Genomic DNA, 26428 nt, shown 5'->3' with positions numbered 1-26428 from the left:
TTGTTGTGGTTGATATAACGTTCCAGAAACACCAGAAGCAGCCGTGGTCAAACTGTATATCCTGGGTAAAGGATGCCTTAAACAAAGCCAGCGGATGACATCAGGCAAAATGGAGGACTTACTCATGCATCTCGTGAATGTGCAGCTCCAACAGCGGCAATATCAACAGGACGAGTTCAGACAACAGCAGCAGATTTGAGTTGTTTGCCGAAGCGGTTTGTGGGAAACCGGAAGTCCATTCCACTAGTCCAGGTGAAGACACGTACATCCGGAAAGCGATAAGATGAGCGATGCAGAAAATGACCCTGGGTGATGATGTAGAGGCATTTCAGACTGTTTTTGAGTGAGTAGCAGAGCGGGAAAGACTGCCACCAGACTAGTGAGCGGAGGTGCTGGCCCCCTATCTAACCAGCGAGCTCCAGAAGGCTTATCATGACCTGGCCTTACAAGATGCCCAGGAATATGCCAAACTAAAAACAGAGATACTGGCACGCTCAGGGGTGACTGTCTGTCCGAACGCAATGGGTTAATCACTGGGCGTATTGTGGTGATATAACTCCTCGCTCCCAAATGTTCGACTTGCTGCATCTGGTGCAGAAATGGTTGCAGTCAGAGTCTTCCACCCCAGCCCAGATGGTTGAGTAGGTTGTAATGGACAGATTTATCCACTCGCTTCCAAGGCCATGGGTTGCCCAGGAGGATCCTTAGAATGCGGATGACTTGGTCAGCCTAGTAGAAAGGTACCAGTTGATCGAGAGGTCCCCAAGGAAGGGGGTGGTGCATTTTCATTCTGGGGTATCCAGAGGGAGCCCGAGTCCCAAAAGAAGTGTAGCAGAACCACCACTGGGGGAAGTCAGAGGTCCCAAGGAGCCGTTGAGGGGTTGCAAAAGACTGCTGGTAAAGATCTGATCTTCTGGCGGTATCCTGGACACACAGCGACCCGTTGTCCTATGTCTTCCGCAGCCTACACAGGCGATGCTCGTATTATGCTTATCCCGCTTGCAGTGTGAACTATCAGCCCAGAGATAGCCGTGTCCATAAATGAGATGCTGGTGTCAGGACTATTGGACTTGGTGAGTTTGGTGACCCTAATAAGGTCCACACTCCCCCACCAGTAGATCCCAGGGAAACATATGGGCGCCAAATGGATCCACGGCGATGCCAAGGACTAACCCGCTGCTAGAGTGTCTATAAAAAACAAACTGTGGTACTGAGTCCCATAAGGACGGGGTTGTGAGAGACTTACTGCACCCCGTGATAATCGGGCAGGACTTTAACAAACAAAAATAGAGTACTTTTCCTACTACCAAGCATTATCCATACAATACATGGTACTTGAAGACTTGAAGATACTGGCTATATTGGAGCACCATGTCATGTACTGTATAAATAAAAAAGTCTTGTTTTTTCCCATTTCCAGGCTGATAATTTTGATGCTAAGTATGCTTATTTTCAGCTTTGATAGCCCTGTATTCTTCCATTCGTTTCATGTTACTCAATGCATTAAATCAGTCCTCACAAATTAGTTTTCCAGTGTTCAGGCATAATACTTGCTTACTAGCTACGAGTACCGTAATAAGATTTTTCCAAAGTAAGAAAGCAAGTTGTGGAAAAACGATAAACGTACTATTTTAGATTCAAATGTTCTTAAATGGATGACTGGAGATATGTTTAATGATGTATGTGCAATATCCCTGTACAACATCCTTAGTGATGGGACCAAAGAACCTCTAAATTAAATTGGAATTTTACAGTTAGAAGTTTACAAGTATCACTTGTCCAATGTTTGTCTTTTTGACACCAAACATCTTACAGAGGCAAAAATTACCAATATTTCCGAAAGTGAGAACAGAACATTTTATTTTTGGCAAATGAAATCACATTGACAGTGATATTTATACTTAAGGCAGTATATTTAAGCTTTACTAGATGTTTAAGTGTAACTGCACTTTTACAAAACTATTGACATGATATAAACAGGTTAGCTTTGATTGGTGGTCATTTGGGTCCTGAGACCCCAAGAAATGTTAAAACAAAACAGAATCACGTTGCCAAACTATGCTCTTTCCTGACATTGAAGATGGAATTTACAAACTTTTTTTGAGCCCCTCAGTAATGTGTGACATGCCAGAGGTTTTGTAAAAGTGAAAAGTTAAAACAGTGCTTGAGCGAATAACTAGAACAAATATTCTTGCTTGGCTGCATAATATCGATGTGCTCTATGCGTCAATACAAAGAATCAGTACATTCATTGTAATGCTCAATGGTAAACTGGAGAGAAAATCATTTGGAAATATCATGCAGGAACCCTTCCACACAGGCACACATCAGTCTTCTAAGTTGCCATCAAAAACACCGTCGTCTATTTCCAGACCCAAGAACAGCCTGCAAATGAATAAACACAGAAACTTGTTAATATTTTGTAGAGGTAGATTGTGCAATCACTTTACTAGGGGCAGATTCATTTACAAAATATTATGTCATGTATGTAGATCATGGGTGGGGAATCTTTTTTCTGCCAAGGGCCATTTGAATATTTATACCACCAAAATACAGCGGCTGGCCCAAGCACTGCGGTCACCGGGAAAATGCTCAGGGGCCTGAGGTTCCCCACCCCTGATATAGATAGATCCCAATCGTCCCAGATACAATGGGACAGTCCCGGATTTGGATTTCTGCCCTACATAATGGGTGGTCTTACGAATGTACCCCACTGCCACCACACGCTCCATGGCATCTCCTCCTATCCTTACCGTAGCACTGTGAAACAGTGACGTTCATGCTCTGCACCACAATTCCAGTCTGACCCCAGTTTTGCCCACAACATCTGCACTCCAGATATGAGAAGCTGCCATGTCTTTGCTCCGATTTTCCTTTAGAAGTCAGAAGTGGCTTATTACCACTTCTGATTTATTCTTTTTTCCCCAGACACAAAGCACTTAATGAGCACTATGTACTGAATATACAGACGCCAAGCCTCCGCAAAGCCGATGCCTTCGGCGATCACATGATTGCAGGTTTCAATCTGATGTGGCAGACTCAGATCAGCTCTGCCTGTGACTACTTACTCAACGGCTGTTTTCCCTTTAATTGGATGCCCCAATTATAATGGAAAATACACACAATAAAGGAGAAAAAAATGTCTGGCACAGATCTTTTCTGATCTCTTGGGTGCCAAATTATGCCATATTATATATATACATTAATATGTATTCGCAGAACTGTAATAACTTGAAGAATTCATTAGATAGCAAATTTAGTGTGAAATGTCAACAGTAAAATGACCCAAACAGAAAAAAGGAAAGAAAAATGGAGAAAGACCAATACGAAAATATGTGTGCACACCTGGTAAATAATCAAAGAATACATGTGAAGGGTTCTCCCCGCATCCCTGATCCTTGCGCTCAATTTGCTCAGTTATTTTCCTGTGGCCTAGAGCGCTTATAGAGCATATGAGGTAGTACTTACTACAAGGCTCTTTCTATCTATGGTTATGCATGCAAGTGCAGCAATATTTGATTTGCTCCTATTATTCAGTTATTCAGCCTGCTTTGCTGGTTTTCCTTCCATTCATACATCTATCTATATAATCATCTAAGGGGTACTTCCGTCTGTTTGTCTGTCTGTAACGGAAATCCTGCGTCGCTGAATCAGCGACAGACTTAAGGTACCGTCACACATAACGATATCGTTAACGATATCGTTGCTTTTTGTGACGTAGCAACGATATCGTTAACGAAATCGTTATATGTGACAGCGACCAACGATCAGGCCCCTGCTGGGAGATCGTTGGTCGCTGGGGAAAGTCCAGCACTTTATTTTGTCGCTGGATCTCCCGCTGACATCGCTGAATCGGCGCGTGTGACGCCGATTCAGTGATGTCTTCACTGGTAACCAGGGTAAACATCGGGTTACTAAGCGCAGGGCCACGCTTAGTAACCCAATGTTTACCCTGGTTACCGTTGTAAATGTAAAAAAACAAACACTACATACTTACATTCCGGTGTCTGGTCAGGTCCCTCACCGTCAGCTTCCCGCACTGACTGGTGAGCGCCGGCCAGCCGTAAAGCAAAGCACAGCGGTGACGTCACCGCTGTACTTTACGGCTGGCGCTCAGTCAGTGCGGGAAGCTGAAGGCGAGGGACATGACCAGACACCGGGAATGTAAGTATGTAGTGTTTGTTTTTTTACATTTACAACGGTAACCAGGATAAACATCGGGTTACTAAGCGCGGCCCTGCGCTTAGTAACCCGATGTTTACCCTGGTTACCCGGGGACTTCGGGATCGTTGGTCGCTTTAGAGCTGTCTGTGTGACAGCTCTCCAGCGACCAAACAGCGACGCTGCAGCGATCGACATCGTTGTCGGTATCGCTGCAGCGTCGCTTAGTGTGACGGTACCTTTAGTCCGGCAGCGAATTGGCCCCTCCCTACTCTCCTCCAGTCAGTGCCCCCTCCCAACTCCCCTCCAGTCAGTGCCAGTGTGTCGCCCCATCCCGGACCAACTTTTTACTATTGATGCTGCCTACCAATCAGAGACCGGCACAGCATCGACGTAGAAATCCCGCGTCTCTGATTGGTCGAGGCCACCAGGCCTCGACCAATCAGCAACGGGCACAGCGACGATGATGTCATAAAGGACGTAGACATCCTGCGTCTCTGATTGGTCGAGGCCACCAGGCCTCGACCAATCAGCAACGGGCACAGCGACGATGATGTCATAATGGTTGCCATGGCGACGATGATGTCATAAAGGAGGTAGACATCCCGCGTCTGATTGGTCGAGGCCGCCAGGCCTCGACCAATCAGCAACGGGCACAGCGACGATGATGTCATAAAGGACGTAGAAATCCCACGTTTCTGATTCAGCGACGGGCACAGTATCGACGTAGATGTCATAATGGTTGCCATGGCGACGATGATGTCATAAAGGTTGCCTCGACCAATCAGCGACGGGCACAGTCTGCCGCGAATTCTGGAATCATCATTGTCCATATACTACGGGGACATGCATATTCTAGAATACCCGATGCGTTAGAATCGGGCCACAATCTAGTATCTATATATATATATATAGAATCGGGCCACAATCTAGTGTGTATATATATATATATATATATATATATATATATATATATATATATATATATACACTAGATTGTGGCCCGATTCTAACGCATCGGGTATTCTAGAATACGCATGTCCCCGTAGTATATGGACAATGATGATTCCAGAATTCGCGGCAGACTGTGCCCGTCGCTGATTGGTCGAGGCAACCATTATGACATCGTCGCCATGGCAACCATTATGACATCATCGTCATCGTGAATCAGAAACGTGGGATTTCTACGTCCTTTATGACATCATCGTCGCTGTGCCCGTTGCTGATTGGTCGAGGCCTGGCGGCCTCGACCAATCAGACGCGGGATGTCTACATTATTTATGACATCATGCGTTAGAATCGGGCCACAATCTAGTATATATATATATATAAAACACATATTCTAACACATCGGGTATTCTAGAATATGCATGTCCCCGTAGTATATGGACAATGATGATTCCAGAATTTGCGGCAGACTGTGCCCGTCGCTGATTGGTCGAGGCAACCTTTATGACATCGTCGCCATGGCAACCATTATGACATCATCGTCGCTGTGCCCGTTGCTGATTGGTCGAGGCCTGGCGGCCTCGACCAATCAGAGAGCCGGGATTTCCAGGACAGACAGACAGACAGACGGAAAAACCCTTAGACAATTATATATATATATATAGATACTAGATTGTGGCCCGATTCTAACGCATCGGGTATTCTAGAATATGCATGTCCCCGTAGTATATGGACAATGATGATTCCAGAATTCGCGGCAGACTGTTCCCGTGGCTGATTGGTCGAGGCAACCTTTATGACATCATCGTCGCCATGGCAACCATTATGACATCTACGTCGATACTGTGCCCGTCGTTGAATCAGAAACGTGGGATTTCTACGTCCTTTATGACATCATCGTCGCTGTGCCCGTTGCTGATTGGTCGAGGCCTGGCGGGCCTCGACCAATCAGACGCGGGATGTCTACGTCCTTTATGACATCATCGTCGCCATGGCAACCATTATGACATCATCGTCGCTGTGCCCGTTGCTGATTGGTCGACGCGGGATTTCTACGTCGATGCTGTGCCGGTCTCTGATTGGTCGAGGCCTGGCGGCGTCGACCAATCAGAGAGCCGGGATTTCCAGGACAGACAGACAGAAAGACAGACAGAAAGACAGACAGACAGACGGAAAAACCCTTAGACAATTATATAGATAGATATACAGCACCGGTTACCCGGTCCATGTGTGACCTCTATACCATGCATGATTGCTATTTTCATTCTACATATGGGTAAATATATGCATATACCAATCAAGAGTCTTACAAATATTGTTTGTTAATTGCTCCTTACTACATTACATTTGTGGCCATTAAGGCATTTGATATAGTACTAAGGGTGTTGGATAATGATCGTGTTGTGTTTACATGTTTTAATGGGTTTTTGTGTCCATAGCTATTAAATAAAGTTTTGTATTCTTTGATTATTTACCTGGTGTGCGCACCTTTTTGTATTGGTCTTTTTCTCCCTTTTACATGTACGGTATTTTGTCTCCCATACAAAGTGTAGCACCCTGATGTGTTTCTCTATACTATTCCATCATAGTTGAGCCCTAGTTTCTTTATGATAGGTAGTTATTAAACTCAACATTGATATTCACAGTGACACGGGTGAAAATATATACATTCTGAAAAATACAACTTCATTTAACAATCAATAACGATCACATTGGTCAAGACACTGTCAGCCGATTGGACGCTAATAATATAATTTGGCACTATACCATCAATATCCGTCCTGAGACAACCCTTATTTCTCAATATTAGCGCTAACATTTTTACTCTAGTTGAGAACACCAAGTTTTTATTAAGGCAAAAGACCCACCCATGTTTTTGATAACTGACATATTTCTAAAAGCATGCTGGATACATACTGATTAAAGCATTCTGAAGCAGAATCACTGTAGTGTTTATACGGGTTTCCTCGAGAAAGTGTGCTCATACAGAGCCAGCAAAAGTACAGCTTACACCCAGTGCAGGTCATTTTGTTACAGCCATCAGTTTTCTGTGAAGACAAAATACATGTGAATGACATTCAGAGTAGGGAAAACCTTCATTGATTAAGCGGTTTTAATCATTTTTACTTTCTCATTGCATTTGTCTTTGTAGATTTTCTTTTAATGATTATGGAGGCACCCAGAGTTGGCAAACTTGGACATAAGCAGTCCGAGTCAGTAAATTTATTTTCTATGCAGTAAGGGGAATAGGTAGAAGGAAGCGAGTTGTGCAAAGCAAAAAAAAAAAAAAAGTTTTATTCAGTTATCTCGTGATAACCTGTGGTATTTACAAGTGCCTCTCACTAAATTAGAATACCATCAAAAAGTTAATTTATTTCAGTTCTTCAATACAACAAGTGAAAACTCATATATTATATAGAGTCATTGCAAACAGAGTGATCTATTTCAAGTGTTTATTTCTGTTAACGTTGATGCTTATGGCTTACAGCCAATGAAAACCCAAAAGTCATTATTAGTGATGCGCGAGTGTTCTCATTGCTCGGGTTTTCCCCAGCACGCTCGGGTGATCTCCGAGTATTTGTTAGTGTTCCGAGATTAAGTTTTCATCGCCGCACCAGAATGATTTACAGCTACTAAACAGCTTGATTACATGTAAGGATTACCTAGCAACCAGGCAACCCCCACATGTACTCAGCCTGGCTAATAGCTGTAAATCATTCAGCTGAGCCGATGAAAACTAAATCTCCGAACACTAACAAATACTCGGAGATCACGCAAGTGTGATCGGGAAAACCTGAGCAACGAGTATATTCATCACTAGTCGTTATCTCAGTAAATTAGAATACTTTGTAACAACAGCTTGAAAAAAGATTTTAAAATCTGAAATGTTGGCCTATGTTCAGTAATGTATGTTCAGTAAATGCACTCATTACTTGGTCAGGGCTCCTTTTGCATCAATTACTGCATCAATGTGGCGTGGCACGGAGGCGATCAGCCTGTGGCACTGATGAGGTGTTATGGAAGCCCAGGTTGCTTTGATAGCAGCCTTCAGCTCGTCTGCACAGTTGGGTCTGGTGTCTCTCATCTTCATCTTGACAATACCCCATAGCATCTCTATGGGGTTAAGGTCAGGCAAGTTTGCTGGCCAATCAAGTACAGTGATACTGTTCTTATTAAACCAGGTATTGGTACTTTTGGCAGTGTGGACAGATGACAAGTCATGCTGGAGAAGGAAATTTCCATCTCCAAAACGCTTGTAGACAGAGGGAAGCATGAAGTGCTCTAAAATTTCCTGGTAGCCGGCTGCGCTGACTTTGGTCTTGATAAAACACAGTGGACCTACACCAGCAGATGACCTGGCTCCCCAAACCACCACTGATCGTGGAAACTTCACACCAGACCTCAAGCAGCTTGGATTGTGGTCTCTCCACTCATGCTCCAGACTTTGGGACCTTGATTTCCAAATGAAATACAAAATTTACTTTCATCTGAAAACAAAACCTTGGACGACTGAGCAATAATAAACCAGTTCTTTTTCTCCTTGGCCAAGGTAAGACGCTTCTGTGTTGTCTATTGGTCATGAGTGGCTTGACACAAGGAATGCAACACTTATAGCCCATGTCCTGGACACGTCTGTGTGTGGTGGCTCTTGAAGCAATGACTCCAGCAGCAGTCCACTCCTTGTGAACCTCCCCCCAATTTTTGAATTACGACGGAAGGTGCAGCTCCATGATATCCATAAAAATTATTATTTTTTTCATAATTCATTAAAAAAATCTTTTTGATACAATTGGCATAAATGTTACATGCCCCATATGGGAAAGTATATAGTAGCATACGCATTTCAAACCTTGCAGTTCTTAATCATTGCATAGATGGTTTGAAACATATATGCTACAATATACCTCCCCATAGGGGGCTTGTGACATTTATGCCTCCAGCATATATAAACCACTCTGTAACATCAAGACCACGTTCACACTATCCGTATCTGGCCAGTATTTTAGATTTTTTTAATGAATTATGAAAAAAAATAATTTTTATGGATATCATGGACCTGCACCTTCCGTCGTAATCGACTGGTTTTCCTGTTGTTAATAATGGCGATACCAGATGTGTCTTTTTTGGGATCATTTTTTTGGAGATTAAACCACTTTTTAGTCTGAATTTTTTTTCTACATATTTTTAAACACTTTTTTTTACAATATTAATTAGCCCCATGGACTAACTTCAACATGCGATCCTTTCATCGAACACAGACAACATACTACACTACTTATTTACTGCAGAGCATTATCGAGACTCTCAGTGGTGTACGGTCATGTTCTAGTAGGCTTTGATCTATGGCAGCGCAGGGAGCCGATGCCTGCACTGCAATACACTATGCACATCCAGCTGAGGAAGCCGCTGGGGTCCGCGGGCCCCCTCTCTCACAGACGTCAGTTACGTGTGAAAGAAGTGAAAGTGAAGTGGCCGCGGACTGGCTGCAGGTCATTCGGCATAACAACATTACACAGGCCCTGGAAGATCATTATTAAGCAATGATCACCCGTTGAATCATGATTCTGGGATGGATCACTGTCTTTTCATGTCCTAAATGAAAAGTAGCACATTAAAATGTGAAAAGGCAATGAACTGATGAAGGCCCTCTTTAAATGTTAAACAGTTGGCACTAGTCCATAAACCCATGTATATTTATGGTCTGTTTTTATGACAGCTGTCTCAGAAAGCCGATGGTCAAGTGCATAGCAGTCAAAGACTGCACGGGGCCCTGAAGAGAAGACAGAAGTGGTTTTCATGACTCCAGTCCTCACATATGCTGAAGGAGCATTGTGCTTGTTCATGGAATGAAGGCACTAACTGTGTTTGTCCTGGTGGTCATGTGACTGGCCGTTAGACTATAGGGATGCCAGTAGTAGGAGGTCGGCATATCTCAGCCCTATTATCGACGACAGTGACTGTAAGCGGCCTAGTTTATCCTGAAACTGGGTCTGCAAAGTCTAATTAATATTCAACCTGAATATGAGTTCCACAGCGAGGACAGCACTTGGAGTTCTGCTCCAGCCAATCCATACTCTCCATTTCTTCCACAGCTTTCTGGATTACTCTCTTTCCATACCTCTTCTCCAGGAATTTCTTGCCTTCATCATCTGCAGCCAAATAGTCTTGACGCAAAGAGATGAGTTTTTCTGAGAGAGTAAGGAGGGTAAATATAAGAAATACTAAAAACTATTACTCAGACTTTGAGTGATATGACTTTTATTTCAGATTTTAATTATTTTAAAAAACAAATTCAAAGTGTATTTTTACGCCAAAAACTTTGATCCCGCAAATCCAACCTGAAGTCAATCTGTCGGCCCAGGTAAATGTTTAGTTCTTCTGACCTTTAGTTGGACTATGTTTAAGGGGTTGACCTATTACATCAGCATAATGACTTGTTGGTTAGCTTCTTTACGGTACCTTGGAGAGAGGGTATTGAATCTTCTACGCATAGTAAGCATAAACACCCTGAGGTATGAATTTCCAGATTCTAGAAAATGGTGTCATTTTATTCTAAAAAAAACTGAGAACACCGTGACTGAAAGAATAATACACAATGGTCAGAAGTCCAATTTTTGTCAGATTCTGCCAGAACTGACAATATAAAGACTATTTAGAGTACCACATACTTATTTTCATGCTGTCTCCAACCTCAAATCCCAGAACACTAACTTTTATGATATTATGACTTTGATTCAAAACACCAAATAAAATGTGTTTTTCTGCTTGTTGCACAGAGACAATAAATACTGAACCTACCTGCAGTCACTTTGCAAGAGGAGACTCCATGGAAGGTCATTTTACACAAGATACAAAATGCATATTGGCAGACTGAGCAGATGCCCATTGTATCCTCTGGCTCCTGCATGACTGGGGTCTGACAACCTGGACGTGGGCAGTAAACAACATCAGCCATTAAATCCAAGCTTGATTGCAGGAGGAGACGATCATAGCGGCTAAAAAGCTGCTCCTCTACCAGATTCTTTACCTGCAAGAAAAGAGGACATTAACAATCCACTATCTGTACTCAAAGATGGAATTCAGAGCTGCAGATAGCACTCAACATCTTCTCCATGCAATACAATAAATAGCCTGGACTCCGTCCTTGACTTTACATAATACCTGCTCTATTTGTCTTTGGTTTTGGAAGACTATCAGACTACTTGCTTGCCTATCTGACCACATCATAGTAAAGTAACTGAAAATCTAAATAAAAAGTATTTTCCTTTTTTTATTTCTCATTTCCATTGCAGCAATATTAGCTTATAAAGTTTACTAGATGGAGGCCCGATTGTAACGCATCGGGTATTCTAGAATATGTATGTAGTTTATTTATGAAGTTTTCAGAATAATGCAATTTATACACAGGATTCGGCCGGCCGGCCGCGACCAATTAGCGAAGCATGGTTCAAATTCCGCACCAATTCGTGGGCGGACTGCGCCTGTCGCTGATTGTTCGCGGCCGGGTGTGACCAATCAGTGAAGCCAGGGCGGCTCCAGGATTTTGAGGGCCCCGGGCGAAAGAAGTCTACCACGATTCATGATGCACAGATACAGCAGAGAAATATGGTACAGGCAAGTAGCGTATAACACAGCCCACGTAGCATATAACACAGCCCACGTAGTATATAACACAGCCACGTAGTATATAGCACAGCCACGTAGTATATTGCCCAGCCATGTAGTATATTGCCCAGACACGTAGTATATTGCCCAGCCACGTAGTATATAGCACAGCCACGTAGTATATAGCACAGCCACGTAGTATATAGCACAGCCACGTAGTATATTGCCCAGACACGTAGTATATTGCCCAGCCACGTAGTATATTGCCCAGCCACGTAGTATATAGAAGACACATAGTATATTGCCCAGCCACGTAATATATTGCACAGCCACGTAGTATATTACACAGCCACGTAAAATATTGCACAGCCACGTAGTATATAGCAGATAACACTGCCCATGCACTAACACAGCCCAAGTAGTACAGAGCACAGCAATGTAGTATATTGCCCAGCCAATTAATATATACCATAGTCACGTAGTATATAGCACAGCCCATATAGTATATAGCACAGAGATGTAGTATACAACATAGCCCATGCAGTATCTAACACAGCCCACGTAGTATATAGCAATGTGGGCACCATATTCCTGTTAAAAAAGGATTAAAATAAAAAATAGTTAAATGCTCACCCTCCGTCGGCCCCCCGGATCCAGCCGAGGCGTTTACTGATGCTCCTCACGACGCTCCGGTCCCAAGAGTGCATTGCGGTCTCACGAGATGATGACGTAGCGGTCTCGCGAGACCGCTACATCATCATCTCGCGAGACCGCAATGCATGGACCGGTCACCGGAGCGTCGTGAGGAGCGGGAAAGGCCTTGGCTGGATCCGGGGGGGGCGATGGAGGGTGAGTATATAATGATTTTTTATTTTTTTATTATTCTTAACATTAGATCTTTTTACTATTGATGCTGCATAAGCAGCATCAATAGTAAAAAGTTGGTCACACAGGGTTAATAGCAGCGTTAACGGAGTGCGATACACCGCGGCATAACGCGGTCCGTTAACGCTGGCATTCACCCTATGTGAGCGCTGACTGGAAGGGAGTATGGAGCGGGCACTGACTGCAGGGGAGTAGGGAGCGGCCATTTTGCCGCCGGTCTGTGCCCGTCGCTGACTGGTCGCGGCCGTTTTGCCGCGACCAATCAGCGACTTGGGATTTCCGTTACAGACAGAAAGACGGAAGTGACCCTTAAAGAGTTATATAGTAGATATGATAAATTCCACTATAACTAAGGAGGTTATAGGAGAGATTACCTGCTGGGAACATTTAATTTTTCCCCTGCAAAATGTTTCACAATTAGAAGGATGCAGCGTGATGCAAGAAAAAAAAAAAAAGAGACCACCTCCACAGAAGCACAGAACAGGCTTTCACTGTGTGATGTGTTAAGACTAATGTGTCTAAACTTAACGAAAGTGGTTTATTTTATCTTTTTATATTTTTCTCACTTTGACATTCTGGATTCTAAACCTTTCTTATTGCGTGTCAAAATGACTGAATGAGCCCTTGTTTTTGTTATGGTGCATATTTTACTTTCTATTTTTTTTCCATTTTGTGATATGCAAGCATTAGGATCTAAAAAACACAAACTTGATGTGGCCAACAGTTTATAATTCCTCACGGATGCTGCAAGTTGCCAAATCATGAAGGAAAGGCTAAGGATATGTGCACACGTTCAGGATTTTTAGCATTTTTTTAGCTTTTTTTCTTCGGCCGTTTTCTGCAAAAAAAAAAAAATGCTTACATAAGCATCCCATCATTTTTATGTGCACCTGCTGCGTTTTTTTTGGCAGCGGAATCGCATTCCGGAAAAAAACGCAGCATGCACACATAGGAATGCATTTATCCGCTTATTTCCCGCATGGGGCTATGCTCACCATGCGGGAAGTAAGTGGATCATGTGCGGTTGGTACCCAGGGTGGAGGAGAGGAGACTCTCCTCCAGGCCCTGGAAACCATATACCTGTAAAAAAAAATAAATAAATAAATAAAATAAAAAATCGTGATATTCTTACCTTCCGGCGGCCCCGCAGCCTTCCCACTCCTCGCGATGCTCCCTTTTCCAGTAATGCCTTGCGACAATGACCAGTGATGACGTAGCGGTCTTGCGTGATGCTACATCATCTGGGGTCACTGTCGAGAGGCATTACAGGAAACGGGAGCTGCTGGGAGCATCACGAGGAGCGGGAAGGCTGCGGGGGCCGTCGGAAGATGAGAATATCACGATTTTTTATTTTTTAAATTATTTTTAACATTAGATCTTTTTACTATTGATGCTGCATAGGCAGCATCAATAGTAAAAACTTGGTCACACTTGTCAAACACTATGTTTGACAAGTGTGACCAACCTGTCAAATCAGTTTTCCAAGCGATAATTTAGATAATTACGCTTGCAAAACGCTAGTGTTTAGCGGGAATATGCATGCCAATTCTGCATGCATATTTCCCGCGGCAGGGAGTTGCAGAATTTCCGCGGAAATTTCAGCGGCAATTCTGCAACGTGTCCACATAGCCTAACAGTTTCCAAACACTGGAAGTTCTATTGAAATTGAACTAAGAGTTTTATAAATTTTTCTCTGTACACATTTATAAGCTCTACTTTTAACCACTTTCTGACATCAGACATCCATGTGACCTTGGTCTATCTAACAAGGGACGGATTATTACGCCGAGGGTATCACCCGCCAGCAGGTTGGTGTGTGGGCGATCGCCACCGGGTGTCAGCGGATTCTGACAGCTGACACCCGCCCCTAAGTGTCAGGAGTGGTCACGCACCACTCCAGGCACATTAACCCCCGAAAAGCTGCGATCAAACAAGATCGCAGCATTGCGGGAGCTGGCAGAGGGAGGACAGCCCCTCTGCCTTTGGATCGGAGACTCCGCAGCGTGACGCGGGGTCCCGGTTGTTGACATGGTGACCCAATGTCATCATGACGACATCCGGGTCACCAGAGCTAGGAAACTTGGTGATCATGCGCAGTGCATGATCAGAAACTTTCCCTGTCAGTGCAGAGCTGACATTTTCTAATAGCATGGGGATGTTGCTGCATCCCAATGCTGTACAAGCGATCAGGATGCAAAAAATAATTGTCCCATAGTGGGACTAAGTTATAAAAAAAAAAAAGTAAACATTTTTTTTGAAAATAATTTTAAAAATATATATATAAAAAAAAAAAAAACTAAAGCAAATATTGTATTGTATTTACAAATAAATATTTAAAGGGAATCTGTCACCCAAAAAAATTGTATATAATCTAAGGCCACCGGCATCAGGGGCTTATCTACAGCATTCTGCAATGCTGTAGATAAGCCCCCGATGTAACCTGAAAGGTAGGAAAAACAGGTAATCTTATACTCACCCAGGGGCGGTCCCGCTGCAGTCTGGGTCCGATGGGCGTCGTGGTCCGGCGCCTCCTATCTTCATACGATGACGTCCTCGTCTTGTCTTCCTGCCGCTTCTGTTGAGGGCAGAGCAAAGTACTGCAGTGCGCAGGTGCCAGGAAAGGTCAGAGAGGCCCGGCGCCTGCGCACTGCAGTACTTTGCTCTGCCCTCAACAGGGCAGACAAAGTACACCTGCGCAGAAGCCGCGGCAGGAAGAAAAGAAGAGGACGTCATCGCATGAAGATAGGAGGCGCCGGACCTGAACCGAACCGCCCCTGGGTGAGTATAATCTAAATGAGGTATCACTGTAATCATACTGACCCGGAGAATGAAACTGCCTTATCAATCTTACCGCACATGGAACAGCATAACCCCCCCCCCCCCCCAAAAAAAAATAAAAATCCTGAACTGATGGTTTTTGTTCATTCTGTCTCCCAAAAATCGGAATAGAAAGCAATCAAAAAATGTCATGTGGCCGAAAATGGTACCAATAAAAACGTAAACTTGTCCAGTAAAAAATACAAGTCCTCATTTGACTCTGTGGGCCAAAATATGGAAAAATTATAGCTCTCAAAATATGGTGATGCAAAAACTATTTTTTGCAATAAAAAGCATCTTTTAGTTTGTGACAGCAGCCATCCACAAAAACCCGATATACATCTGGTATCGCTGTAATCGCAACAACCCGAAGAATAAAGTCGCCTAATCACTTATACCGCATGAGGAACGGTGTAAAAAATAAATAAAACCAATTCTTCACCTGCTGTTGATTTTTTTATTCTGCCTCCCAAAGATGGCAGTAAGGCTTGGTGCACATTTATCGTACGCTCTGTGCTGAGCGCTAGTATTGAGGTTTCTGTGCAAATCCCTGCAATACGTGATTCAGACAGAACCTCTGGCGGAAGATTCCCTATAATGAGACAAATGGAGGCACTGTGGGTGCCGTCTGACCTGTGATCCGGCGGTGTCCTTTTTAGAATTGCATAAAAGTGCCGTCGGCTACAGTTTTGTGCACTTCAGAAAAGAAGGACACCACTGAACAGAGGCCAGACGGAGTCCAGACTAACTCTGCTGCCTCATTATAGTGAATGGATCCCTCTGCGTTTCATCTGAATCACGTCACTAAGAGATTCAGATAGAAACCCCAAAGTAAGCAGTCACCGTAGAGTACTTTAATCCAAAACGTTATGTAAAATGTTCCCAATAAAAGCTTCAACTCAATCCACAAAAAAAGCAAGTCCCCACTCAGGTCTGTTATCTGTTAACGGAAATATAGTGAGCTTCCCACAGTGTACCTAAACCACATATTGCATCCATGTTTGGCGTTTCTGAAGCGATTAGAGCCCGCCTAACTTACGGGTGCATGCCTCCAGAGCATGGGCTGGGCATAATATACTGGTGACTACAACGTACTGGTCACTACAACAGCAGTTTGCAAATTCACTAGGCAACATTCATTGCTGCTTGTTTCTGGAAAATACTGATGGAGTCAAAATCGTCACTACATTTGTAGATAAATTCCCCAAGGTGTATAGTTTCCAAAATGGGGTTACTCGAGGAGGAATTCTGCTCTTCTAGCAATTAGTGGCTCTGTCTATGGAGTCCGCAAACTGTTTTAGGAAAATCTGCACTCCAGGAGGCAAATAGCGCTCCATTCCGGAGTCTCTCTGGATGGCTAAGCAGTACTGTAAAGCCACATATAGGGTATTGCCAAGTTCAGTAGAAATTGTGTGCCAAAGGTTGGTGCCATTTTTATCCACTTCTTGTGTGAAAATATAAAATATGGGGCTAAAACTAAATTTTGGTGGTAAAAATGTAGTTATTTTTAACCCCTTCCCGACCCATGACGCCACGTAGGCGTCATGAAAGTCGGTGCCAATCCGACCCATGACGCCTATGTGGCGTCATGGAAAGATCGCGTCCCTGCAGATCGGGTGAAAGGGTTAACTCCCATTTCACCCGATCTGCAGGGACAGGGGGAGTGGTAGTTTAGCCCAGGGGGGGTGGCTTCACCCCCTCGTGGCTACGATCGCTCTGATTGGCTGTTGAAAGTGAAACTGCCAATCAGAGCGATTTGTAATATTTCACCTATTATAACTGGTGAAATATTACAATCCAGCCATGGCCGATGCTGAAATATCATCGGCCATGGCTGGAAATACTAATGTGCCCCCACCCCACCCCACCGATCGCCCCCCCAGCCCCCCGATCTGGCCGGTACACTGCTCCAGCTCCCCTCCGTCCAGTGCTCCGCTCCCCCCGTGCTCCAATCACCCCCCCGTGCTCCAATCACCCCCCCCCCTGCATTTCGATCCACCCCCCCCCGGTGCTCCGTTCCACCCCCCCGTGCTCCATTCCAGCCCCCCCGTGCTCCGTTCCACGCCCCCCGTGCTCCGTTCCACCCCTCCCGCGCTCCGATTCCCCCCCCCCGTGCTCCGATCCCCCCCCCCCCCCCCCCCCCCCCGTGGTCCCCCCCACCCCATCATACTTACCGATCCAGCCGGGGTCCCGTCCGTCTTCTCCCTGGGCGCCGCCATCTTCCAAAATGGCGGGCGCATGCGCAGTGCGCCCGCCGAATCTGCCGGCCGGCAGATTCGTTCCAAAGTGCATTTTGATCACTGAGATAGATTATATCTCAGTGATCAAAATAATAAATGACCCCCCCCTTTTGTCACCCCCATAGGTAGGGACAATAAAAAAATAAAGAAATTTTTTTTTTCCACTAATGTTAGAATAGGGTTAGGGGTAGGGATAGGGGTAGGGTTAGGGTTAGGGGTAGGGCTAGGGTTAGGGCTAGGGGTAGGGTTAGGGTTAGGGCTAGGGTTAGGGCTAGGGTTAGGGTTTCGGTATGTGCACACGTATTCTGGTCCTCTGCGGATTTTTCCGCTGCGGATTTGTTAAATCCGCAGTGCTAAACCGCTGCGGATTTATGGCGGATTTACCGCGTTTTTTTCTGCGCATTTCACTGCGGTTTTACAACTGCGATTTTCTATTGGAGCAGTTGTAAAACCGCTGCGGAATCCGCACAAAGAAGTGACATGCTGCGGAATGTAAACCGCTGCGTTTCCGTGCAGTTTTTCCGCAGCATGTGTACAGCGATTTTTGTTTCCCGTAGGTTTACATTGAACTGTAAACTCATGGGAAACTGCTGCGGATCCGCAGCGTGTGCACATACCTTTAGAATTAGGCTATGTGCACACGGTGCGGATTTGGCTGCGGATTGGCCGCTGCAGATTCCCAGCAGTGTTCCATCAGGTTTACAGTACCATGTAAACATATGAAAAACCAAATCCGCTGTGCCCATGGTGCGGAAAATACCGCGCGGAAACGCTGCGTTGTATTTTCCGCAGCATGTCAATTCTTTGTGCGGATTCCGCAGCGTTTTACACCTGTTCCTCAATAGGAATCCGCAGGTGAAATCCGCACAAAAAACACTGGAAATCCGCGGAAAATCCGCAGGTAAAACGCAGTGCCTTTTACCCGCGTATTTTTCAAAAATGGTGCGGAAATATCTCACACGAATCCGCAACGTGGGCACATAGCCTTAGGGTTAGGGTTGGAATTAGGGTTGTGGTTAGGGTTGTGATTAGGGTTATGGCTACAGTTGGGATTAGGGTTAGGGGTGTGTTGGGGTTAGTGTTGGAGTTAGAATTGAGGGGTTACCACTGTTTAGGCACATCAGGGGTCTCCAAACGCAACATGGCGCCACCATTGATTCCAGCCAATCTCGTATTCAAAAAGTCAAATGGTGCTCCCTCACTTCCGAGCCCTGACGTGTGCCCAAACTTTGGTTTACCCCCACATATGGGGTACCAGCATACTCAGGACAAACTGCGCAACAATTACTGGGGTCCAATTTCTCCTGTTACCCTTGTGAATCTAAAAAAATGCTTGCTAAAACATCATTTTTGAGGAAAGAAAAATGATTTTTTATTTTCACGGCTCTGCGTTGTAAACGTCTGTGAAGCACTTGGGGGTTCAAAGTGCTCACCACATATCTAGATAAGTTCCTTGGGGGGTCTAGTTTCTAAAATGGGGTCACTTGTGGGGGGTTTCTACTGTTAAGCCACATCAGGGGCTCTGCAAACGCAACGTGACGCCCACAGAGCATTCCATCAAAGTCTGCATTTCAAAACGTCACTACTTCACTTCCGAGCCCCGGCATGTGCCCAAACAGTAGTTAACCCCCACATATGGGGTATCAGCGTACTCAGGAGAAACTGGACAACAACTTTTGGGGTCCAATTTCTCCTGTAACCCTTGGGAAAATAAAAAATTCTGGGCTAAATAATTATTTTTGAGGAAAGAAAACGTATTTATTATTTTCACGGCTCAGCATTATAAACTTCTATGAAGCACTTGGGGGTTCAAAGTGCTCACCACACATCTAGATCAGTTCCTTTGGGGGTCTAGTTTCCAAAATGGGGTCACTTGTGGGGGGTTTCTACTGTTAAGCCACATCAGGGGCTCTGCAAACGCAACGTGACGCCCACAGAGCATTCCATCAAAGTCTGCATTTCAAAACGTCACTACTTCACTTCCGAGCCCCAGCATGTGCCCAAACAGTGGTTTACCCCCACATATGGGGTATCAGCGTACTCAGGAGAAACTGAACAACAACTTTTGGGGTCCAATTTCTCCTGTAACCCTTGGGAAAATAAAAAATTCTGGGCTAAATAATTATTTTTGAGGAAAGAAAACGTATTTATTATTTTCACGGCTCAGCATTATAAACTTCTATGAAGCACTTGGGGGTTCAAAGTGCTCACCACACATCTAGATCAGTTCCTTTGGGGGTCTAGTTTCCAAAATGGGGTCACTTGTGGGGGGTTTCTACTGTTAGGCCACATCATGGGCTCTGCAAACGCAACGTGACGCCCACAGAGCATTCCATCAAAGTCTGCATTTCAAAACGTCACTACTTCACTTCCGAGCCCAGGCATGTGCCCAAACAGTGATTTACCCCCACATATGGGGTATCAGCGTACTCAGGAGAAACTGGACAACAACTTTTGGGGTCAAATTTCTCCTGTTACCCTTGGGAAAATAAAAAATTGCAGGCTAAAAGATCATTTTTGAGAAAATAATTTTTTTTTTATTTTCATGGCTCTGCGTTATAAACTTCTGTGAAGCACTTGGGGGTTCAAAGTCCTCACCACACATCTAGATTAGTTCCTTTGGGGGTCTAGTTTCCAAAATGGGGTCATTTCTGGGGGATCTCCAATGTTTAGGCACACAGGGGCTCTCCAAACGTGACATGGTGTCCGCTAATGATTGGAGCTAATTTTCCATTTAAAAAGTCAAATGGCGTGCCATCCCTTCCGAGCCCTGCCGTGCGCCCAAACAGTGGTTTACCCCCACATATGGGGTATCAGCGTACTCAGGACAAACTGGACAACAATATTTGGGGTCCAATTTCTCCTATTATCCTTGGCAAAATAGGAAATTCCAGACTAAAAAATCATTTTTGAGGAAAGAAAAATTACTTTTTATTTTCATGGCTCTGCGTTATAAACTTCTGTGAAGCACCTGGGGGTTTAAAGTGCTCAATATGCATCTAGATAAGTTCCTTGGGGGGTCTAGTTTCCAAAATGGGGTCACTTGTGGGGGAGCTCCAATGTTTAGGCACACAGGGGCTCTCCAAACGCAACATGGTGTCCGCTAACAATTGGAGCTAATTTTCCATTCAAAAAGTCAAATGGCGCGCCTTCCCTTCCGAGCCCTGCAGAGTGCCCAAACAGTGGTTTACCCCCACATATGAGGTATCGGCGTACTCGGGAGAAATTGCCCAACAAATTGTATGATCCATTTTATCCTACTGCCCATGTGAAAAATGAAAAAATTGAGGCGAAAATAATTTTTTTGTGAAAAAAAAGTACTTTTTCATTTTTACAGATCAATTTGTGAAGCACCTGAGGGTTTAACCCCTTCATGACCCAGCCTATTTTGACCTTAAAGACCTTGCCGTTTTTTGCAATTCTGACCAGTGTCCCTTCATGAGGTAATAACTCAGGAACGCTTCAATGGATCCTAGCGGTTCTGAGATTGTTTTTTCGTGACATATTGGGCTTCATGTTAGTGGTAAATTTAGGTCAATAAATTCTGTGTTTATTTGTGATAAAAACGGAAATTTGGCGAAAATTTTGAAAATTTCGCAATTTTCACATTTTGAATTTTTATTCTGTTAAACCAGAGAGTTATGTGACACAAAATAGTTAATAAATAACATTTCCCACACGTCTACTTTACATCAGCACAATTTTGGAAACAAAATTTTTTTTTGCTAGGAAGTTATAAGGGTTAAAATTTGACCAGCGATTTCTCATTTTTACAACGAAATTTACAAAACCATTTTTTTTAGGGACCACCTCACATTTGAAGTCAGTTTGAGGGGTCTATATGGCTGAAAATACCCAAAAGTGACACCATTCTAAAAACTGCACCCCTCAAGGTGCACAAAACCACATTCAAGAAGTTTATTAACCCTTCAGGTGCTTCACAGCAGCAGAAGCAACATGGAAGGAAAAAATGAACATTTAACTTTTTAGTCACAAAAATGATTTTTCAGCAACAATTTTTTTATTTTCCCAATGGTAAAAGGAGAAACTGAACCACGTACGTTGTTGTCCAATTTGTCCTGAGTACGCTGATACCTCATATGTGGGGGTAAACCACTGTTTGGGCGCACGGCAGGGCTTGGAAGGGAAGGAGCGCCATTTGACTTTTTGAATGAAAAATTGGCTGCACTCTTTAGCGGACACCATGTCACATTTGGAGAGCCCCCGTGTGCCTAAAAATTGGAGCTCCCCCACAAGTGACCCCATTTTGGAAACTAGACGCCCCAAGGAACTTATCTAGATGCATAGTGAGCCCTTTAAACCCCCAGGTGCTTCACAAATTGATCCGTAAAAATGAAAAAGTACTTTTTTTTCACAAAAAAATTCTTTTAGCCTCAATTTTTTCATTTTCACATGGACAACAGGATAAAATGGATCCTAAAATTTGTTTGGCAATTTCTCCTGAGTACACTGATACTTCACATGTGGGGGTAAACCACTGTTTGGGCACATGGTAAGGCTCGGAAGGGAAGGAGCGCCATTTGACTTTTTGAATGAAAAATTATCTCCATCGATAGCGGACACCATGTCGCGTTTGGAGAGACCCTGTGTGCTTAAACATTGGAGCTCCCCCACAAGTGACCCCATTTTGGAAACTGGACCCCCCAAGGAACTTATCTAGATGCCTAGTGAGCACTTTAAACCCTCAGGTGCTTCACAAATTGATCCGTAAAAATGAAAAAGTACTTTTTTTTCACAAAAAATATATTTTCGCCTCAATTTTTTCATTTTCACATGGGCAATAGGATAAAATGGATCCTAAAATTTGTTGAGCAATTTCTCCCGAGTACGCCGATACCTCATATGTGGGGGTAAACCACTGTTTGGGCACACGGCAGGGCTCGGAAGGGAAGGCGCGCCTTTTAACTTTTTGAATGGAAAATTAGCTCCAATTGTTAGCGGACACCATGTCGCGTTTGGAGAGCCCCTGTGTGCCTATGCAATGGAGCTCCCCCACAAGTGACCCCATTTTGGAAACTAGACCCCCCAAGGAACTTATCTAGATGCATACTGAGCACTTTAAACCCCCAGGTGCTTCACAGAAGTTTATAATGCAGAGCCATGAAAATAAAAAATAATTTTTCTTTTCTCAAAAATGATTTTTTAGCCTGGAATTTCCTATTTTGCCAATGGTAATAGGAGAAATTGGACCACAAATGTTGTTGTCCAGTTTGTCCTGAGTATGCAGATACCCCATATGTGGGGGTAAACCACTGTTTGGGCGCACGGCAGGGCTCAGAAGGGAAGGCACGCCATTTGGCTTTTTAAATGGAAAATTATCTCCAATCATTAGCGGACACCATGTCACGTTTGGAGAGCCCCTGTGTGCCTAAACATTGGAGATCCCCCACAAATTACCCCATTTTGGAAACTAGACCCCCAAAGGAACTAATCTAGATGTGTAGTGAGCACTTTGAACCCTCAAGTGCTTCACAGAAGTTTATAACGCAGAGCCATGAAAATAAAAAAAAAAAATTATTTTCTCAAAAATGAATTTTAGCCCGCAATTTTTTATTTTCCCAAGGGTAACAGGAGAAATTTGACCCCAAAAGTTGTTGTCCAGTTTCTCCTGAGTACGCTGATACCCCATATGTGGGGGTAAACCACTGTTTAGGCACATGCTGGGGCTCGGAAGTGAAGTAGTGACGTTTTGAAATGCAGACTTTGATGGAATGCTCTGCGGGCGTCACGTTGCGTTTGCAGAGCCCCTGATGTGGCTAAACAGTAGAAACCCCCCACAAGTGACCCCATTTTGAAAACTAGACCCCGAAAGGAACTTATCTAGATGTGAGGTGAGCACTTTGAACCCCCAAGTGCTTCACAGAAGTTCATAACACAGAGCAGTGAAAATAATAAATACGTTTTCTTTCCTCAAAAATAATTTTTTAGCCCAGAATTTTTTATTTTCCCAAGGGTTACAGGAGAAATTGGACCACAAAAGTTGTTGTCCAGTTTCTCCTGAGTACGCTGATACCCCATGTGTGGGGGTAAACCACTGTTTGGGCACACGTGGGGGCTCAGAAGGGAAGTAGTGACTTTTGAAATGCAGACTTTGATGGAATGGTCTGCGGGCGTCACATTGCGTTTGCAGAGCCCCTGGTGTGCCTAAACAGTAGAAACCCCCCACAAGTGACCCCATTTTGGAAACTAGACCCCCAAAGGAACTTATCTAGATGTGTGGTGAGCACTTTCAAACCCCAAGTCCTTTACAGAAGTTTATAACGCAGAGCCGTGAAAATAATAAATACGTTTTCTTTCCTCAAAAATAATTTTTTAGCCCAGAATTTTTTATTTTCCCAAGGGTTACAGGAGAAATTGGACCACAAAAGTTGTTGTCCAGTTTCTCCTGAGTACGCTGATGCCCCATGTGTGGGGGTAAACCACTGTTTGGGCACACGTGGGGGCTCAGAAGGGAAGTAGTGACTTTTGAAATGCAGACTTTGATGGAATGGTCTGCGGGCGTCACGTTGCGTTTGCAGAGCCCCTGGTGTGCCTAAACAGTAGAAACCCCCCACAAGTGACCCCATTTTGGAAACTAGACCCCCCCAAGGAACTTATCTAGATATGTGGTGAGCACTTTGAACCCCCAAGTGCTTCACAGACGTTTACAACGCAGAGCCGTGAAAATAAAAAATCATTTTTCTTTCCTCAAAAATGATGTTTTAGCAAGCAATTTTTTATTTTCTCAAGGGTAACAGGAGAAATTGGACCCCAGTAATTGTTGCGCAGTTTGTCCTGAGTATGCTGGTACCCCATATGTGGGGGTAAACCACTGTTTGGGCACACGTCGGGGTTCGGAAGTGAGGGAGCACCATTTGAATTTTTGAATACAAGATTGGCTGGAATCAATGGTGGCGCCATGTTGCGTTTGGAGACCCCCTGAAGTGCCTAAACAGTGGAAACCCCTCAATTCTACCTCCAACACACCCCTAACCCTTATCCCAACTGTAGCCGTAACCCTAATCACAACCCTAACCCCAACACACCCCTAACCACAACCCTAACCCCAACACACCCCTAACCCTAACCACAACCCTAATTCCAACCCAACTCTAAGGCTATGTGCCAACGTTGCGGATTCGTATGAGATTTTTCAGCATCATTTTTGAAAAATCCGCGGGTAAAAGGCACTGTGTTTTACCTGTGGATTTACCGTGGATTTCCAGTGTTTTTTGTGCGGATTTCACCTGTGGATTCCTATTGAGGAAAAGGTGTAAAACGCTGCGGAATCCGCACAAAGAATTGGCATGCTGCGGAAAATACAACGCAGCGTTCCCGCGCGGTATTTTCTGCACCATGGGCACAGCGGATTTGGTTTTCCATATGTTTACATGGTACTGTAAACCCGATGGAACACTGCTGCGGATCCGCAGCGGCCAATCCGCACCGTGTGCACATAGCCTAATTCTAAAGGTACGTGCACACGCTGCGGAAAACGCTGCGGATCCGCAGCAGTTTCCCATGAGTTTACAGTTCAATGTGAACCTATGGGAACCAAAAATCGCTATGCACATGCTGCGGAAAAACTGCACGGAAACGCAGCGGTTTACATTCCGCAGCATGTCACTTCTTTCTGCGGATTCCGCAGCGGTTTTAGAACTGCTCCAATAGAAAATCGCAGTTGTAAAACCGCAGTGAAATGCGCAGAAAAACCGCGGTAAATCCACGATAAATCGGCAGCGGTTTAGCACTGTGGATTTTTCAAATCCGCTGCGGAAAAATCCGCATAGGACCAGAATACGTGTGCACATACCGAAACCCTAACCCTAGCCCTACCCCTAACCCTAACCCTAGCCCTAACCCTACCCCTACCCCTAACCCTAGCCCTAACCCTACCCCTACCCCTAACCCTACCCCTAACCCTACCCCTAACCCTACCCCTAGTTCTTACCCCAACCTTAGTGGAAAAAAAAAAAATTCTTTATTTTTTTTATTGTCCCTATCTATGGGGGTGACAAAGGGGGGGGTCATTTACTATTTTTTTTATTTTGATCACTGAGATAGGTTATATCTCAGTGATCAAAATTCACTCTGGAACGAATCTGCCGGCCGGCAGATTCGGCGGGCGCACTGCACATGCGCCCGCCATTTTGGAAGATGGCGGCGCCCAGGAAAGAAGACGGACGGACCTCGGGCGGCCAGGTAAGTATAAGGGGGGGGAGATCAGGGCACGGGGGGGGCGTCGGAGCACGGGGGGGTGGATCGGATCATGGGGGGGGGGTGGATCGGAACACGGGAGGGAGGATTGGAGCACGGGGAAGGATTGGAGCACGGGGTGAGGGATCGCTGTGCGGGGGGGGTGGATCGGAGCACGGGGGGGGGGGTCGCTGTGTGCGGGGGGGGATCGGAGTGCGGGGGGGTTTGATTGCAGCACAGGGGGTGTGATTGGTGCACGGGGAAGCGGACAGGAGGACGGGGGAGCGGAGCACAGGACGGAGGGGAGCGGACCACAGATCGGGGGGCTGGGGGGGCGATCGGAGGGGTGGGGTGGGTGCACATAAGTGTTTCCAGCCATGGCCGATGATATTGCAGCATCGGCCATGGCTGGATTGTAATATTTCACCAGTTTTTTAGGTGAAATATTACAAATCGCTCTGATTGGCAGTTTCACTTTCAACAGCCAATCAGAGCGATCGTAGCCACGAGGGGGTGAAGCCACCCCCCCTGGGCTAAACTACCACTCCCCCTGTCCCTGCAGATCGGGTGAAATG

The 26428-nt window shown here is 44.8% G+C and overlaps 1 protein-coding gene across 6 annotated transcripts in view; it reads right to left on the bottom strand.

Annotated features, from left to right (window-relative positions):
- Window positions 1–1843: 1843 nt before the first annotated feature.
- Window positions 1844–26428, bottom strand: part of LOC138675632 (E3 ubiquitin-protein ligase RNF14-like) — a 63255-nt gene continuing 38670 nt past the window's right edge. For all 6 annotated transcript variants that reach the window (XM_069764027.1, XM_069764030.1, XM_069764031.1 and 3 more), the window contains 4 exons: window positions 10909–11137; window positions 10126–10298; window positions 7027–7157; window positions 1844–2385 (listed from right to left, as the gene is read on the bottom strand). In XM_069764027.1, the coding sequence (XP_069620128.1) occupies window positions 2328–2385; window positions 7027–7157; window positions 10126–10298; window positions 10909–11137 (591 nt within the window). In that variant the 3' untranslated portion in view covers window positions 1844–2327. The remainder of the gene's footprint in view (window positions 2386–7026; window positions 7158–10125; window positions 10299–10908; window positions 11138–26428) is intronic.

Source organism: Ranitomeya imitator, chromosome 4, assembly GCF_032444005.1.
Source record: "Ranitomeya imitator isolate aRanImi1 chromosome 4, aRanImi1.pri, whole genome shotgun sequence".
Classification (NCBI taxonomy): Eukaryota; Metazoa; Chordata; class Amphibia; order Anura; family Dendrobatidae; genus Ranitomeya; species Ranitomeya imitator.
The sequence above is the reverse complement of the archived record's forward strand: the minus strand, read 5'-3'. Positions and strand labels throughout refer to the sequence as shown.